The sequence below is a fragment of the Leiobunum rupestre genome, chromosome 1 (assembly GCF_980474605.1).
Source record: "Leiobunum rupestre chromosome 1, qqLeiRupe1.1.hap1, whole genome shotgun sequence".
Taxonomy (NCBI): Eukaryota; Metazoa; Arthropoda; class Arachnida; order Opiliones; family Sclerosomatidae; genus Leiobunum; species Leiobunum rupestre.
Genome location: NC_143384.1, coordinates 93,208,779 through 93,226,676, shown reverse-complemented (window position 1 = coordinate 93,226,676; position 17,898 = coordinate 93,208,779). Strand labels below are relative to the sequence as shown.

The 17,898-nt window shown below is 39.7% G+C and overlaps 1 protein-coding gene across 2 annotated transcripts in view; it reads left to right on the top strand.

Moving 5' to 3' along the window:
* The window catches only part of LOC149968961 (uncharacterized), a 48,808-nt gene that overhangs the window by 10,942 nt on the left and 19,968 nt on the right, over positions 1–17,898 (top strand). For both annotated transcript variants that reach the window (XM_090155031.1, XM_090155032.1), the window contains exons 5-10: positions 2,370–2,534; positions 6,181–6,330; positions 10,838–11,128; positions 12,661–12,828; positions 13,643–13,834; positions 15,134–15,253. In XM_090155031.1, the coding sequence (XP_090011157.1) occupies positions 2,370–2,534; positions 6,181–6,330; positions 10,838–11,128; positions 12,661–12,828; positions 13,643–13,834; positions 15,134–15,253 (1,086 nt within the window). The remainder of the gene's footprint in view (positions 1–2,369; positions 2,535–6,180; positions 6,331–10,837; positions 11,129–12,660; positions 12,829–13,642; positions 13,835–15,133; positions 15,254–17,898) is intronic.

Here is a 17,898-nt window from a genome sequence, read left to right as displayed (position 1 = left end):
GACATTTCCACTAGTGCCATAAAGTTGCCACTGTTACCATGACATTTCCACTAGTGCCATAAAGTTGCCACTGTTACAATGACATTTATACTAGTGCCATAATGTTTCCACTGTTACCATGACATTTTCACTAGTGCCATAAAGTTGCCACTGTTACCATGACATTTCCACTAGTGCCATAATGTTGCCACTTTTACTATGACGTATCCACTAGTGCCATAATGTTGCCACTTTTACCATGACATTTCCACTAGTGCCATAATGTAGCTACTTTTACTATGACATTTCCACTAGTGCCATAATGTAGCCACTTTTACTATGACATTTCCACTAGTGCCATAATGTTGCCACTTTTACTATGACATTTCCACTAGTGCCATAATGTTGCCACTTTTACCATGACATTTCCCCTAGCTCCATGAAATTTCCACTTTTTTCCATGACATTTCCCCTAGCTCCATAAAATTTCCACTTTTTTCCATGTAATTTACATTCTGACCATGAGATTTCCACTTGTACCATATGATTTCCATTTATCACGGTATTTCCACTTTTATTCATTCAAGCACAAGATTTTGCTAAAAACATTATTACGTAAACTCGGAGCATAAGTCTCTAATATTGTTCCATAAGTTTGTCACTTTGAGGAATATTTTACTGAGAGCTAGTAACGGAGTGACGTCATCACAAGAAGAAAATCTCCCCTAGCGAGGCGCTGTCAAAGGCTACGTGTGACGCGTTAGCAAGCGGACGCAAAATTACGACGAAGCCGGTAATGCAGTCTGTCTTGTGAAACTTTTGCGTGTGAAGAATAAGAAGTGTCACGCTTATGTAACCAAATTTTACACTTATGCTCGAAGGAAGCACTTATCGTAGTATACTGTCTAGCACAACTACCCCACAATTCTAAAAGTCTTCGTAGTCACAGTTCAAAACTGTCACTAATGTCGTTCTTTGCAAATTTCGCTTTCAGATGTCGACGAGTGTGCGACGGGCATTCACAATTGCATTTGGGGGTCCCATGACTGCACCAACATAAGGTTGCCATTGTTACCATACATTTCCACTAGTGCCATAATGTTTCCACTGCTACCATGACATTTCCACTAGTGCCATAAAGTTGCCACTGTTACCATGACATTTCCACTAGTGCCATAATGTTGCCACTGTTACCATGACATTTATACTAGTGCCATAATGTTTCCACTGTTACCATGACATTTCCACTAGTGCCATAATGTTTCCACTGCTACCATGACATTTCCACTACTGCCATAAAGTTGCCACTGTTACCATGACATTTCCACTAGTGCCATAAAGTTGCCACTGTTACCAGGACATTTCCACTAGTGTCATAATGTTGCCACTGTTACCATGGCATTTATACTAGTGCCATAATGTATTATGTTTCCACTGTTACCATGACATTTCCACTAGTGACATAATGTTTCCACTGCTACCATGACATTTCCACTAGTGCCATAAAGTTGCCACTGTTACAATGACATTTATACTAGTGCCATAATGTTTCCACTGTTACCATGACATTTTCACTAGTGCCATAAAGTTGCCACTGTTACCATGACATTTCCACTAGTGCCATAATGTTGCCACTTTTACTATGACGTATCCACTAGTGCCATAATGTTGCCACTTTTACCATGACATTTCCACTAGTGCCATAATGTAGCTACTTTTACTATGACATTTCCACTAGTGCCATAATGTAGTCACTTTTACTATGACATTTCCACTAGTGCCATAATGTTGCCACTTTTACTATGACATTTCCACTAGTGCCATAATGTTGCCACTTTTACCATGACATTTCCCCTAGCTCCATGAAATTTCCACTTTTTTCCATGACATTTCCCCTAGCTCCATAAAATTTCCACTTTTTTCCATGTAATTTACATTCTGACCATGAGATTTCCACTTGTACCATATGATTTCCATTTATCACGGTATTTCCACTTTTATTCATTCAAGCACAAGATTTTGCTAAAAACATTATTACGTAAACTCGGAGCATAAGTCTCTAATATTGTTCCATAAGTTTGTCACTTTGAGGAATATTTTACTGAGAGCTAGTAACGGAGTGACGTCATCACAAGAAGAAAATCTCCCCTAGTGAGGCGCTGTCAGAGGCTACGTGTCACGCGTTAGCAAGCGGACGCAAAATTACGACGAAGCCCGTAATGCAGTCTGTCTTTTGAAACACGCTTATGTAACCAAATTTTACACTTATGCTCGGAGGAAGCACTTATCGTAGTATACTGTCTAGCACAACTACCCCACAATTCTAAAAGTCTTCGTAGTCACAGTTCAAAACTGTCACTAATGTCGTTCTTTGCAAATTTCGCTTTCAGATGTCGACGAGTGTGCGACGGGCATTCACAATTGCATTCGGGGGTCCCATGACTGCACCAACACCATGGGCTCGTTCGTTTGCGGCCACTCTAACACCAACACCAACACCAACACCAAGCAGTGTCCGGCGGGCTTCAAGTCTCACCCGACCAAAATTTGCGAAGGTGGGTATACCATCTTGGTTAAAGCAAGAATATGTATAGTTTATAGGAAGCTTCATTCTCCTAAGCCAAATAAAATTCGTTCCCTTCAATAAACCTTTCTATCAAGTCATTACGCTTGCCGAACTTGTTTTAGTGTATCAATTTCGTCACGAGAAACGTAGGAGTTCAGTTCAGTTTTGAAGGTTAGATCTTTATAAAAAGAGTGACTCGTCGAATTTTAATTAATGCCTTGTTCATCTTGTTAAAATGTTCCACGTGCTCTTTAATATTTTAGCGTAAAAGGCTCGCGCACTGTTTATATTTCAGGGAGCACGCGCGAAATCGCTCAGCCCGTTTACGCTAAAACATCGAGACGCGCGTGGAACTTTTTAACAAGTTGAATAAGGCAAAAATAGAGGGTACGTTCAGCAGCGCTCATCGGTTTCCTACTGTACGCTTTTTCGCGTTTCCCGTTTTGACGTCACGATAGTCATCGGTTACTCACCGAAGTCATCGGCTAGAAGAGTCCGTTTTTCTGATGACTGACGTCATTACTGACGTAAAACTACTATAAAAGCTACGCCATTTTAAAAAACACCGATGACTGAATAAAAGCGTTCAGCAACTTACGACGTCATTATGACGAAAAAGCTCATCGGTGGAAAATATCAGATCCATCGGGTTTTTTCCCGTTGACTGCTACTGAACGTAGTTTATGCTAGCTAGGGGCAACACACACAAGGAGGACGCAACCCGTCAGAAGTCGTGCATTTTCTTTCGTACAATTTGCATTGGTTAGACGCTTTAACGCCTGCTGCCGTCGGAAGGGAAAAATTCGGAAATTGTCTTCCCCCTTTCTGTAAAACGTTCAGCGTAAAGGCTTGTCCAATGAAATTTGTACACCACACTGCCTTAGCGTTTTTAAAGGCTAGCTGCGTTCTCCTTGTGTTTATTGCTCCTAGATGCTACCGTCTATTGGCTTTCATAGTGAAACGTCACTTCTACGTCACGAGTGACGCGCCAGATACATCTAAACAAGAAGGCCAATGTTACTTTTGACGCGATTGAAGTTAACGCGGGTGACATTTTTCCTTCCCCCCCTCTCGTGCCGAGATAAAATTCGACCGTGATTCCCCTGATCGACATAATGATTCTCCTTAAAGCAAGTGTCGGCTCGACGTGGAGTGTCTCTCTTTTCAACAGATCTCGCTAGCGTCGAAATCAAAACAAGATACTTAAGCTACATTTTGACGCAAACGGAGGGACATAAAAGTATCCCTCGCGTTGATTGGCTCGTTTGTAAATTTGTCATTAACTTAAAGCAAGTGTCGGCTCGACGTGAACTAGCTCTTATTTAGACAGATGTCGCTAGCGTTGAAATCAAAACAACCTACTTAAGCTAAATTTTGAACCGAAAGGAGGGACCATAAAAGTACCCCTCGCGTTGATTGGCTCGTTTGTAATTTTGCCAATAACTTAAATTGTAGTAATTTTTAACAATATATTTTATATGGGATATATAATTTAGGTTAAACTCCATTAATAGTAAATAGAGCATAAGTTGTCTAATTATAACAATTATAAATTGTTCTCTGACGACGTTATCATTTGGCTATTTTTAATTTTAACTTAATTTGACATAAATAGATGGCACCAGGCTCTCCAGTAAAATCGTTTTTTCGAAGAATCGGTAAAATTCATTGCCATCTCTAATAACAAAGGCCATATCATAGTACAGGTGGCAACGACCGAGCCGACAGTTGCTTTAAGTATAAATAAATACGTTCTTGTTAAAATAAGTGCGGAAAATACTTCTAGGTGGACTTCGTGTGCCATCTTTTGGTGGTAATGTGCACTAACTAAATTCCTTATTTAAAAATAGTATTAATAAATAGGCAATCTGCTAATTTTTTAAAAATTTGTTTAGTTAAGGGGGGATATTTCGATAAGTCTATTAAACATTTTAAACCCTGATAGAATTATTACAATTTATGAGCTAGAAAAATAATTAAACTAATTTCAAAAATGTCTCCTCTTCATTAAAGGGAATATAACCTCAGGTATTTGGTGTGGAACACCAACGCTTGCAGCTCTGGCCGCTCTTGCCTTCGGCTTTAAAAATGTTTGGCGCCACTGTACAGGGACATTTGAAAAATTGAAGGGGTCTTCCGTAAAGATTGCTTTGCAGGTTATATTCCCTTTAATGGAGTATATTGTGGTTCACATGTAAAATTTCTTAAAATCAGCTATTCTGTATCTCGAATATGGCTCTGCGGGTCTTGCGTAAAAACGGAAATACGGTTTCTATGGTCGAAAGAACCTTTGATAGAAAATTTCCCCAATAATTACGGGATGGAGAAGGCGTGTAAATCAGGAATTACCCGCGAACCACTGGTTTTATTAAACTTTAGAGATTACGAAAGCTTTCGAATAGGCTGTCATAAGTCAAACTCTGTTTCCCCGAATTCCACCTCTTTTACCAAAAGTAGCATAAGACTCAAAAGCAGGCCCGTACACGGGGGGGCGCCAGGGGATGCTCAGCGCCCCCAAATGAGTACTTGAGCATCCCCAATCTGACTGACCCAAAAAAATCGATTGCTCAATTACCGAAAGATTTTGATGACGTATTTTCTGACCCCCCTTCGTTTCCCTATTTTACTTTGCGACAAACTCTCATTAGCTACTACACCGTTCTGACACACTTTTGGGTCTTATGCTACTTTTGGTGAAAATTTTAGCTGTGTTCCCATTAAAAAACGATTGAACCATATTTTTTATCTGCAATAGAGGGCGCTGTTGAGCAATCGATATATAATACAATTTATTCACCAAAGAAGGAAACTATAGTCTGACTTATTGTGAGACACGCGTTTCTGTTACTGGTTTAGCTTCGCCAACCAACCTTCTAAAAGTTGAATAAGCCTGACTTATAATTTGTTAACTAACAATGTAAGTGGACTCTAATCAATATTACATTTCCCATTTAAAGTTTTTTTTAATAGTTTTTGTTAACAAGACATTTTAGGTTTATTCACACCATGGACAGTAAATTAAGAGGACAGGTTTTCGATTCCCTTCCACAGTGCATTTTATTCCTCCCCGCGTATCAATCAGCTCGAGAGACTCCGAGGGAGTCTTGCAAAGTCGTTTGTACCACGTGATCTTAAAATTTCAAAATGGCAATCTAATGCGGTTGATATTGTTACGTAATTTTTAGCGCTTTATATTTTAGTTATTTTTCATTTTGGTTTTTTAATTCAATAAAAACTATCAACTGATATTTAGTATATCATATTTAATCTATAAAAACGTGAAAAAATACCTTTTGGCGTAAAAATGTACTTCATGTTTATCTTTTTTCGAACAGTATCGTCCACTTTTAGCGATACTTGTTTTTTTTTCAAATAACCTTGGCCGACTCCCTTAGTGTGATTGGTTTACGGGGGCTAAAAACCAGGCTTTTTACCGATCATCTAAAATCTACTATCCATGATTTGACTCGCAAAATATGTCGCGTTAGCTTGGTCTGTGACCAACAATGTTTTGCCAAAAAAATTGCTCGCGTTAATAACCGTTGTAGCGTGATCAACTGCTTTCCAAGGCTGCTATAGCGCCGCGGAAGACACTCGATTTAATGCTAACTCTGTAAGAAATTGTACTATTCCAGATGTCGACGAATGCGCAGAAGGACTGCACCAATGCAACCCTAGTCAGGAATATTGCATCAACTCGTACGGAGACTACAACTGCCAGATCAGAGGAAGTGGATCTTGTGCGGCCGGATACAAGTTCAACCACGCCACAAATTCCTGCGATGGTCAGTAAACTCCACTTTAATCATTAGTAGGATTCTACTACGATACACATAATTTTATCGTACGAAAATTCAACGTTAGTAGCATTCTACTACGATACGCAATTGTATCGTACGAATTTTCATCGTTAGTAGGATTCTACTACGAGTGCGATACACACAATTGTATCGTACGAACCTTCATCATTAGTAGGATTCTACTACGATACACACAATTGTATCGTACGAACCTTCATCGTCAATAGGATTCTACTACGTACACACAATTGTACTGTACGAACCTTCATCGTTAGTAGGATTCTACTACGGTACACACAAATGTAATAATAAATAATTAATTATTGACGAACCTTCACAATTGTATAAATAATATATACATCTTTATATTTAACATATTACCAATAATGTAATTACATTACATGACATTTTAAAAGACCTTTTTAGTCCAATTTCAGACAACAGATGGCGCCCCGAAATATTTAGTTGGCAAACCAAAATATACCGCTCCTCGGAAGAGTTTCTAATTTTCAGTGAAGTGTAACATGTACCCGTGGTTCTGTGGTAGAACGCTCATCTGTCGTGCAGGAGGGCTCGGGGTCGAATTTCGCCCCGATACTAACGCCAATTATACTAAACCCAATGACCAAAAGAGGTTTTTTTGGAAAAAACTTTTCCCTAATTCCAAGAAACTGCAGTGATTAACTTTTGCCCCGAAAATGCATACGCGTTCGTAGCCCAGACAGACAGACCCACAGACAGACACGGTGATTGGATTGTAAAACCCCTCCTAGGGGACATAGTTTCCTCGGAGAGGTAAAAATAAGTAGGAGGTGACCTAATCACAAAATTTAATTATAACCTTTATCTTGCTTGACATTGCACAGAATCCGCTTAGGTAAATTTTCATAAATGCATTGAAGTATAATAGGCGATTTAAATTATTGACTTTTTAAAACAACCGATTTAAAACAAGTTGATTGAAATCCGACAACCATGTCAAGCGGAAATGGGGGCGTTTACCAATGACATAAAGCACTAAGCGGGGGGGGGTCTGTAAGTATTAGCCAAATAGCAAATGTTAGAAGCAGTAGCCCTGCTAGCGGTAGGCACAAGTAGGCACGTACCTACGTTGAAAAATTCGGGCCTACTTTATGGGCCTCCAAATCTGGAAATATGTCCCTGTATGGGCTTCTAATATTTGAACCAACCATGTGCCAACTAATGTATTAAACGGTTTTTGTGTGTTCAAAGATGATAAATTTGTATTATTTATTTGTTCAAAAAAATCCCTCAGTTTTATTTCTGTAGTGGATTTGTTTACATCGTTTGAAGTCCCGTATTGCAAAAATAGTCACTCCTTATTAGCGGCAACGTATCTACAACTTTCAAAGCAATTCAGTTAATGGATGTGAATGTTTTAAAGAGTCCTGGAAAGATCGGGGTTGTGATATTATTCTCAAAATGCCACAAAGCCGCGACACTAGGTGGTGGAGTGAGAAAAAAGGTCTACGTTTTTCGGCTGTCCCATGGCAAAACCTTTTAACCAACACGATCGTAATTTTGGGATATTTGACTTTTTCAAAACCTAAGTTAAAAGATTTTAACGTGGTTTTCAATGCGAAAATTATAAAATCCAAAACTATTTTTAAGTCATAAATAAATAAATATTTATGACTTTTACCTGAAACTTTTACAGTACTTTTGTACATGCCTTAGTAATACTGATGCGTAAAAATCAAATTTTTAAAAATTTTGTTAGTTATAAGGTTTTGCCATGGGGCAGCCGTTTTATGGAAATAGGCTTGATTCCATACAGTTTTAGCATTGCAAAATATATCGCGAGGAAACCACTGACAATTGTGAGTGTCGCGGGTATATTTCCCAATTTAATAGCTTCAGCAACTTGACTTAAGCTATGGTTAAAGTTATTTTCACGGAAACCGTTGCTATTATTATTAAACTACAGTAGCTAGCTTAGATGATAGAAGGTCTGATTGGTTTGACTTAATTTGAAATGTAGAAGAAAAGTTGCCAGAATCTTCCAGGGGCGGACTATTAAATTTGGGGGCCCTGGACTAACACTGTTTGTGGCCTATCCAAAGAACTCAAGTTTGGGGGTATCAGATGCATTTTGCAGGGTAAATGAAAAATTTCATATTTCTTAAATTTAAATTGCTTTCATTTGATTGAACGTGCTCCGGGCTGCAGCACATCATGACCATGCCTATATCCACCCCTGGAATCTTCCCATATTCCGGTACCGGCAGGGCCCCATGACTTCGATCTTCTTTGGGACTCTTAACGTCCCCCTCCCACTTGTGACGCGTGGGCCCCTGCTTGACCCCGCTTGACCCCTAGGCTTCAGCCTAGTCAGCCTTAGGGATAATGCGGCCCTGGGTACCGGATCGTAGCCGCGAACCTTTAAGATTACGCAAACGGAAGATAATACCTAACATGAAAATGAAATATAGTGTCATTACGTTAATTTAAGAGGAACAACGGCTATAGACTGCATTTCAAGAGTGATAAAATACGCGAAAACGTAGAATAGTCCATAATTAAAAGGGATAATATAGCTAAACCCTAAACAAATTTGAAGAAATTAAAAAACTTACAAATAACTAGTGCCAATAGGTCTTCGAGCAAATAAAAAGACGCGAAACTCGGATCAAATAGATCTTCGAGTAATAAACTAAATTAAATAAAATGAAATATCCAGAAATTCCAACAGCAGTCCGGTTTCGTTCCATCAGCACCGTGCGGGAAATCTGGCTCGCGACTATAACACCGAAAAGAGAAACTAAGCCTAAACATTAAAAATTTCAAAAGGAAGATGAGAACCACTTCGAAATAATCTATAAATTTTTTAGAAATAGAAACTAGACTATTAGAAAACCCTCAGGGCTGGCCCTACCATAAGGCGAACGGAGCGGCCGCTCCAGGCGCCAGGTCTCAGGGGCTCCTCAGTGGTAAAGAAAAATAAAGGAAAATAATATTTTTATATTAAGGGCAACAGAATTGAAACTCGTCTGCCATGAATCTATTTTACAATGGGGTGACAAGCCTCGATTAGTAGCTGTTGAATTTGGGTAAAGAGCTAATCGAAGGGTGGAATTAAAAGTAAAGTCGATAATATTTAATTGTAAATAATTTATTTCATAATAAAATTTTTATTAATATAATAACAATTCAATTGTTTATATAAATAAAAACAATTTGGCCAGTTAAATATCAAATAAAATTACAAAAACGTTCTTGAGGGGGCCCTCTTAATCACGCAGTGCAGTACTCGCGAAAAATGCTTGCGGGGCTACTAGCTACAAGGGGGAGCGTTGGCCCAAATGTGACGTCCCATAATTACGTCTTACGTAATTTGGCAAAAGGTAAAAACGCTTATTGTTAAATTTAAATAAAAAATTTAACAATAATGCTGTATTTATTTGTTCCCAGTTTCTTCGACCTGTTCTTGATTATGTTGATGCCCCAAAATATACTACACTTAGATCTAAGTCAAACGATGAAGTAGCTTCATGAGAAATTTCCCAAAACAGTTTAGTGAAGTCATCTATTTCGTAGATCCGAATAGTTACTACACTTTGATGTTAGCCAAACCGTAACGAAGCTTATTATTAAATTTAAATAAAAACTTCATACGAAGTGATCTATTCGCCACAATACAAAACACTTTAGACGTGCCTATTTGTGTATCAATGTTTAGTTAGGTTTTTCAAAACGTGTGCTACAGAATTACATCAAAATCAATACAACGAAGAACGATAATGTATCTACTCTTGTGTCACGTGATCTACTCTGAGTTCTTGAAGATTTATCGCGTATTTTTGTTTGAGTAGACAAGTTGCCGAAAGTCTCCGCCACAGCGCTGCCAGAGTGCCTAAGTTTCCAATTGAAAGAATCTTCAATTTGAAGGTCGTTATCACTATTTTGAAGGACGAAATCGCCTATTTATACTGGATATTGTTTATTAGAATAATTTGGTATATTTCCGAGTGAAACATTTTGAAGGTCGAAATCGCCATTTACTAAAGATCGCCCCTTTAGGCAGCCTTCATATAAGTTAACATTGTTCCATATTAAGTGTAATGTACTTTATTTACTAGTCTAAGCTTTCGCGTCATGGTTGTGGCCCAGTAACTTATTGGTCTTAGCTTCGGCTTCATGATTGTGGCCAAGTAATTTATTGGTCTTAGCTTCGGCTTCATGATTGTGGCCAAGTAGCTTATTGGTCTAAGCTTTCGCGTCATGATTGTGGCCAAGTAACTTATGGGTCTAAGCTTTCGCGTCATGATTGTGGCCAAGTAATTTATGGGTCTAAGCTTCGGCGTCATGATTGTGGCCAAGTAACTTATGGGTCTAAGCTTCGCCGTCATGATTGTGGCCAAGTAACTTATGGGTCTAAGCTTCGGCATCATGATTGTGGCCAAGGAACTTATTGGTCTTAGCTTCAGCGTCATGACTGTTGCTAAGTAACAGCTTTTTGTTAACCACCTAGATGTGGACGAATGCAGCGAGAACTTGTACTCTTGCGCCGAAGGCACCGAAGAGTGCGTCAACACGGCTGGAGGATATTCGTGCAACCAAATCTGTGGAGAAGGCTTCGTCTTCGACACCCTCCAGAAAGAGTGCGTTGACTTCGACGAATGCGCCGACAATCCTCGCGTCTGCTCGCGGCCCGAGACCTGCATCAACACTTTGGGAAGTTACCAGTGCGTCCCAGAGGCAAACATTCAAGGGACGTCCTGTCCTGCCGGATTCAAAGTGGACACCAGAGGAAATTGTCAAGGTATGACGTGCGTTTCCTTAAGTTCAGCGCTGATTAAGACTGGGTGGGCTGGCAGAGTGCATTAGCACTTCGCCTCGCAACAAGAGGAGCTGGGTTCGATCCCAATTTGAGGCACGCATTGTAACTCAGTCACCTGAAATAGAGGCATTTAAAATAGCTAGATAACTTGGGCCTGAAGTGGTTCCTTGGGTTTTAGCCTAGCTAGTGATTATTAGATCGGAGCGTCGACGCTAAAAAATCTACAATACAAAATACAGTTGTTTTGCGTCGTAAACAACTCTACGTTACGCGTAATACAATTATTTTGCGTCGTAAAAAAATCTACTTTAGGCCTAATACAACTATTTTGCGTCGTAAAAAAATCTACGTTAGGCCTAATAAAATTATTTGGCGTCACGAGTAAACAAATCTACGTTAAACCTAATATAATTATTTTGCGTTTCAAACAAATCTACGTTAGGCGTAATTCATTTATTTTGCGTTTCAAACAAATCTACGTTAGGCCTAATATAATTATTTGGCCAAGTATCATGTTTATACTAGTATTTCATAAACTTATGCTGTTGCCTTTTTAAATTTTGTTTTTTGATTTGTTGAGCCACGTTTACACTTCGAGGGATGGGCTTCACCCAGGCTAGGACTGGCCATAGGGCAGATCGGGCAAATGCCAGATGGGCCGGTGTGGTCAAAGGGCCGTGGGGCCGTCTTGCCAGCATGACAATGTAGTGTCTTTGTGGGAAGTAGGGGCCGACGTTTCTAAAATGCCCGGGCCGGTTTTAGGTCCCAGTCCGGACCTGCCCTTCACCTGTCTAGAATGTGCTTTGAGCGTTTTTACGCGTGAAGAATACGAAGTGTCATCCTTATGGAACACTCTTATAGATGTTACTTATGTCAGTGCCTTGATAAAAGACAGTTTCAGCAACGTTTAAAAATGACGTAGACGCGAACGTCTATGGCTCTGTGCGACGTAGAATAGTCACTATTAATCACTTTTTCAGGATTTTTTCGTTTTTAATATTATTTGTCTTTAAAAAATATATTCTTAACTTTTCAGTCACTATTTTTAAAATTGTTGGTCACTTAAATCACTAATAGCGTTTTCCATTTGACTGCTCTCGAGCGCTCTGGATCGCTCTGATCAACATTTTATGTTCCATTTGCGTGCTCGGATCTGCTCCGATCAAGTTTCGGGTGCTCGAAGATCGCCCAAAACCGATCTGCCGATTTCGACAGATCAACGGATCGAGATCGAGATCGGAACCAATTTTTGCGTGTTCCTTTTAGATTTTTTGGCAAAATGGCAGAACAAGACGCGAAAATTCAAATTACTAGCGGACGAAAAACTACAAGGCGCGGGAATATTATAATGGGATTTTCCATTTGCGGTTTTACTCTAGTCGATTGGGGCGAGATCTATGACGTCAGAGACAGATTCGGAGCGAATCCCGAGCAATAAAACGGAAAAAGTGTTGCTGTGACTTAGCAACAGGCCTGAAGATACTGTCTCATAGTTTTTATTTAATTGAATTCAGATGTGGACGAATGCAAAGAAGGACTGCATTCTTGCGACAAAGATGCGGGTGAGGTGTGCATCAACTCGGTGGGGACCTTCGACTGCTTGAAAACCAGCAAACGGAACGACAACAACCAAATCTGCTCCAATGGACTCCACTTCGACTCGAACAGCAGAAGATGCACAGGTACGAATATCCGGATTAGCTCGACACTCGAAATCACTGTTACCCGCGACCACTGACAAATGGCTGGGACTTCTCGGCCAAGGACGGAACTTGATAAAGTCTGCGTTCAGGAAGAATCAACGGAAAATAAACCGTTGCTTGCTGATCAATTTTTCGGCCCTACCTAAAAATAATTTCGATTATATATTGCAATATTTTTAAATTATTTGGTTGCTTTTCCGAAATTATAACAATCAACTAGACACCAAATAGGGACTTGGCAGCAAGACGTCACGCTGTATCTTTGGCTATGGCCGCCATGCTGGTATGTTTATTTTTCAATTAAAAAAAAGCATGAGTGACGTGTTATTCACGTCATGCTGCCAAGTCCCTATAAGGCCCAAGGCACCATATTAGACCCAAGCCAGTCAAAGGCGTATCCAGGATTTAATTTCGGGTGAGGTTCTAACTTTCGGCCCCCTTTGAGACCTAAGAATAACTGACGATTTTGAAAAGTAATGGCACGTTAAGCACCCGTCTTGATTCATTTACCAAAACCCCATTATTTACGCCCTGGAAGATAAGAGCAACAAACACAGCACCCCACACAAGGAGAACGCAGCTAGCCTTTAAACACGCTAACGCATTGTTGTGTACAACTTTAATTGGACGAGCCTTTACACTGAGCGGCAGCAGGCGCTAAAGCGTCTAACCAATGAAAACTGTACGCGAGAAAATGCGCGACTTTTGACGGGTTGCGTTCTCCTTGCGTGGGGTGCTGCGTTTGTTGCTCCTAGATGGAAAGGCCTATTGAGTCTGTTTCTTCTCTCCTCAGATACCGACGAGTGCCGGCACGCCTCTCTCAACAACTGCAACCCGGCCACCGAAGCCTGCGTCAACTCGGTGGGCAGTTACCGCTGCGTACCCAAAAATACTCCAGAGACTTCGCGCAACGCCCCGTGTCCCAGAGGATACCGACGCGACCCCTACTCCAGGAGGTGCGAAGATCTTAACGAATGCCAGTTAGGTATATTACGTCTCTATCTACATAGCAAGAACCTATTTAGGTTACTGAGAACGTACGAGCCCTAGTTGAGCCGTTTATAGAAGTAAGCGGTACTCCAGGATTTTTTCTAGGTAGGCTAAGCTATAGAAAATGAGCCACATACCATACAATTATGCCAAAAATCATATCATTATATAGGGTGTTTCAAAAGGTGATGTAAAAATTTGAAGTAGTTGTAGGGGGTGAGTTGAGAAGTATGCCTGTTTTTTCCCCATTTTCCTACGATGAGTTAAAAGAGCGCTAGAGAACTTCAAAGTGTGGCCTACTAGCCCCTTGAAGTAGGCTGCAACAAGCGCAAACCAAGCAGCAGGGAAACGCGAACTTTAAGGTTTGGTTTCGTGCGATAGGTAAAAAAGGACCTTGTAAACAAATCGAGGTAACCAGCGTAAAAAAGTAAACTTAAACAGTATTTAAAGTCGTGATGGACCGCGATTTCTTTCAAACGGCAACAATAGAGTTCACTTCGGAAGAACTGGCAGATATTCATTTCGGGTATGGACAGCGGATGGCAATGCTTTGGCTGCTCAACGTCTCTACCAGGAAAGGTACCGAACCGGCGAATCTTCTTCTCACGGACTTTTACTAATGTCCATCGTCGATTACGTGAGAGAGGCACATTCTGGGTACGTTACTTAATTTTTTACTTGAACTTCTTTGCGACTGGTTCGTTACCAACGTATCGTTCGTTTTACAGAACCGGAACGAAGTAAGTTGACCACGGGCTGCCCGCAATGTTCAGTTGGTTTTGCGCTTGTTGCAGCCTACTTCAAGAGGCTAGTAGGTCACACTTTGAAGCTCTCTGTCGCTCTATTAACCCATCGTAGTAAAATGGGGACAAAACTATCATACTTCTCAACACCTTAAAATTTTTGCATAACCTTTTGAAACACCCTGTACATGTATAATTTAGGGCCTACCTAGATCCGCCACTGGAAATACGTCCTAGACCAAACAGTAACGCCATCTCTCGTAGACTTTAATTTTGCAATTAATGATTAAATCATTCAATTCAAATTTAATTAAAAATGGACGATTTTACTTTAGAGCTAAATCGAACTTTTCCGCAACTAATTATAGATAAACCCAAATCAGAAAATGTTCTTACGATCGATACTAGATGACGCGAAACAATTGTGGAAATTGGTGGGTTTCAGGTAGAGGCTCGTAGGTAGTACATCGTGGAATGTAGACTTTCTCATGAACCTAAGTACGCTATTAACGTAGTGAATAACTTTTACGGAGTGCATAAATAACTTGCAGACATTCACACTTGCGAGTCGTCGCAGCGTTGCGACAACACCGTGGGATCGTTCCTTTGCGTCCGGGTCACCGACTGCGGTACTGGATACACTTTGAACGCCCAAACGGGACGCTGTGAAGGTCAGTAATTCATTTGGTGAAGACCGAAAACTGTGGACATGAGACCCAATGTAGCAACGGCTTCCAATTTCATTGGCTGCGGATTAAGTCATCGGGTTTGCGTTTGGTGGTACCAATGAATAATGGGAACCGTTACTACGTTTTGTTGCGTGTCCGAAACCAGGTTATCAATTGTTTGGACTTGGCTGGTCACAATGGTTCACAAAAACCTACGTGTTTAACACCGAAGCGTTCATAGCACGTTTAACTAGAACTAATTGGCGCTTAATATTATCCAATTAGGTATATATTAAATCGTGTTAATCGCGATTAAATTTTTAATCGCGATTTAATGTTTTTAATCTTGATTTAATCTTTTTAATCACGATGTAATCAGCTTAATCGGCTTAATCACTAACTCGATTTAATAGTTATGTAATCCATTTAATCATCTTAATCAAGATTTAATAATCTTAATCTTGATTTAATCGGATTTAATCGATCAAGGGTGTAAACTTAATCATCGACGTGAACTGCCCCTCAGTTTGTACTATGAGTTACTTAGCAAAATTTAGCTAAAACATGCAGTCCTTACCGCATCTGGTGACAGCTTAGACGAACAAATAAGCGACGGCACACTCCACAGGGAACTATGTTAGCTTAAATCAACAACTGACAGCAGCGCTGAGGTGGCGACTTTCGGCAACTTATCTCCTCAAACAAAACTACGTAGAGTAGATCACGTGACACAACCGTGGAGTAGATCACGTGACACAACCGTGGAGTAGATCACGTGACACAACCGTGGAGTAGATCACGTGACACAACCGTGGAGTAGATCACGTGACACAACCGTGGAGTAGATCACGTGACACAACCGTGGAGTAGATCACGTGACACAACCGTGGAGTAGATCACGTGACACAACCGTAGATATATTTCAAACCGGTGCCACTTCCTTACCCCTTAGGGGGAAAGGCGGAGGGCGTGGGTTTTATTCCAGGAATCACATATTTTCTGTTCACGCGAATAAAGGTTGGCTTTATTTCCCCATAAAGGTTGAAATTTTAGCAATACTTCAATAGTTTATTTTATAAAATAAAAGTGGTCTTGCCCAACTTTTTAAAATGTTGCTCTTACGTCACAAGACACGGCTTTAGTAGTATCATAGAAATAGAAATAAGACTAGAAGCAAGATTAGATTGTGGTGAGATGTACGTGTTAGAGTGGAATCACCAGTACTCTTTGTGGGAGCACGCCATCTATTTAAAAAATTTTAAAGTTTCATTGTTTTTTAATAAATGGCGCACTCCTGCGTGGATTAGTAGTGATTCTACACTCGTGGCAGCCTTCTAGCTGGCCCGTTTTCCTTGAGATTACCGGATAGCGCAGTGGTTCTTGTCTCATTTCTATTTCTATGATTAGTATATTCTTCGCACGAGCGATTTGTACGGGCTCTAGAAAAAGCTATATTCCTCTGGCGATTGTAGCGCGCGCTCGTGGACTTGTTATATTAAGAAACTGTGACGTAAGAGCAACATTTAAACAAGAAGGCCACTATTGATATCCCTTCCTTCGCTGTATAGTTTTTGGTGTAATTCTGTAACACGTTTTTAAAAACCTAACTAAACATTGATACACAAATAGGCACGTCTAAAGTGTTTTGTCTTGTGGCGAATAGATCACTTCGTATGAAGTTTTTATAAAAATTTTATAATAAGCTTCGTTACGGTTTGGCTAACATCAAAGTGTAGTAACTATTCGCATCTACGAAATAGATGACTTAATTTAATTGTTTTGGGAAATTTCACATAAAGCTTCGTTACCGTTTGGCTAAGATGAAAGTGTAGTAGCTATTCGCATCTACGAAATAGATGACTTCACTAAATTGTTTTTTGTAATTACGCATGAAGCTTCTTTGTCGTTTAGCTAAGATGAAAGTGTAGTAATTGTTCGCATCTACGAAATAGATGACTTTTACTAAACTGTTTTGGGAAATTTCACATGAAGCTACTTCGTTTGACTAAGATCTAAGTGTAGTATATTTTGGGGCATCAACATAATCAAGAACAGGTCGAAGAAACTGGGAACAAACAAATATAGCATTCTTATTAAATATGTTTTTGAAACTTAACAATAAGGGTTTTTGTCTTTTGTTAAATTACGTAAAACGTAATTATGTGACGTAACATTTGAGCCCCAACTCCCCCCTGTAACATTTGCTAACACTATAGAACCCCCTCCCGCTTACTGCTTTACGTCATTTCCGATAAACAGGGTTGTCGAAGTTCAATCAACTTGAATCGGTTGTGTTTTAAAAAATCAATAATGTAAGTCTCATATTATACTTCAATGCATTTATGAAAATTTACTTAAGTAGATTATGTGCAAAGTCAAGTATGATAAAGCTTATAATTAGATATTATTATTAATTACTTTTTCCATAAAAAAGTATTAGATCAAAAATATTTTAAAATAAACAAACAATTTAAATTAAATAAATCAAAATAAAATGTTGGTGACAGAATCCATTCCGAAACATTTAAATCAAGGATTGATTTATTTCTAGAATAAGTACGATTTTCAGCTCAGTATTTCATTGGTTCCCTACAACTGCCGTCTTCCGAAGAGAAGAGATTGAAGCACATGGCGGTGACGTTTTTCAT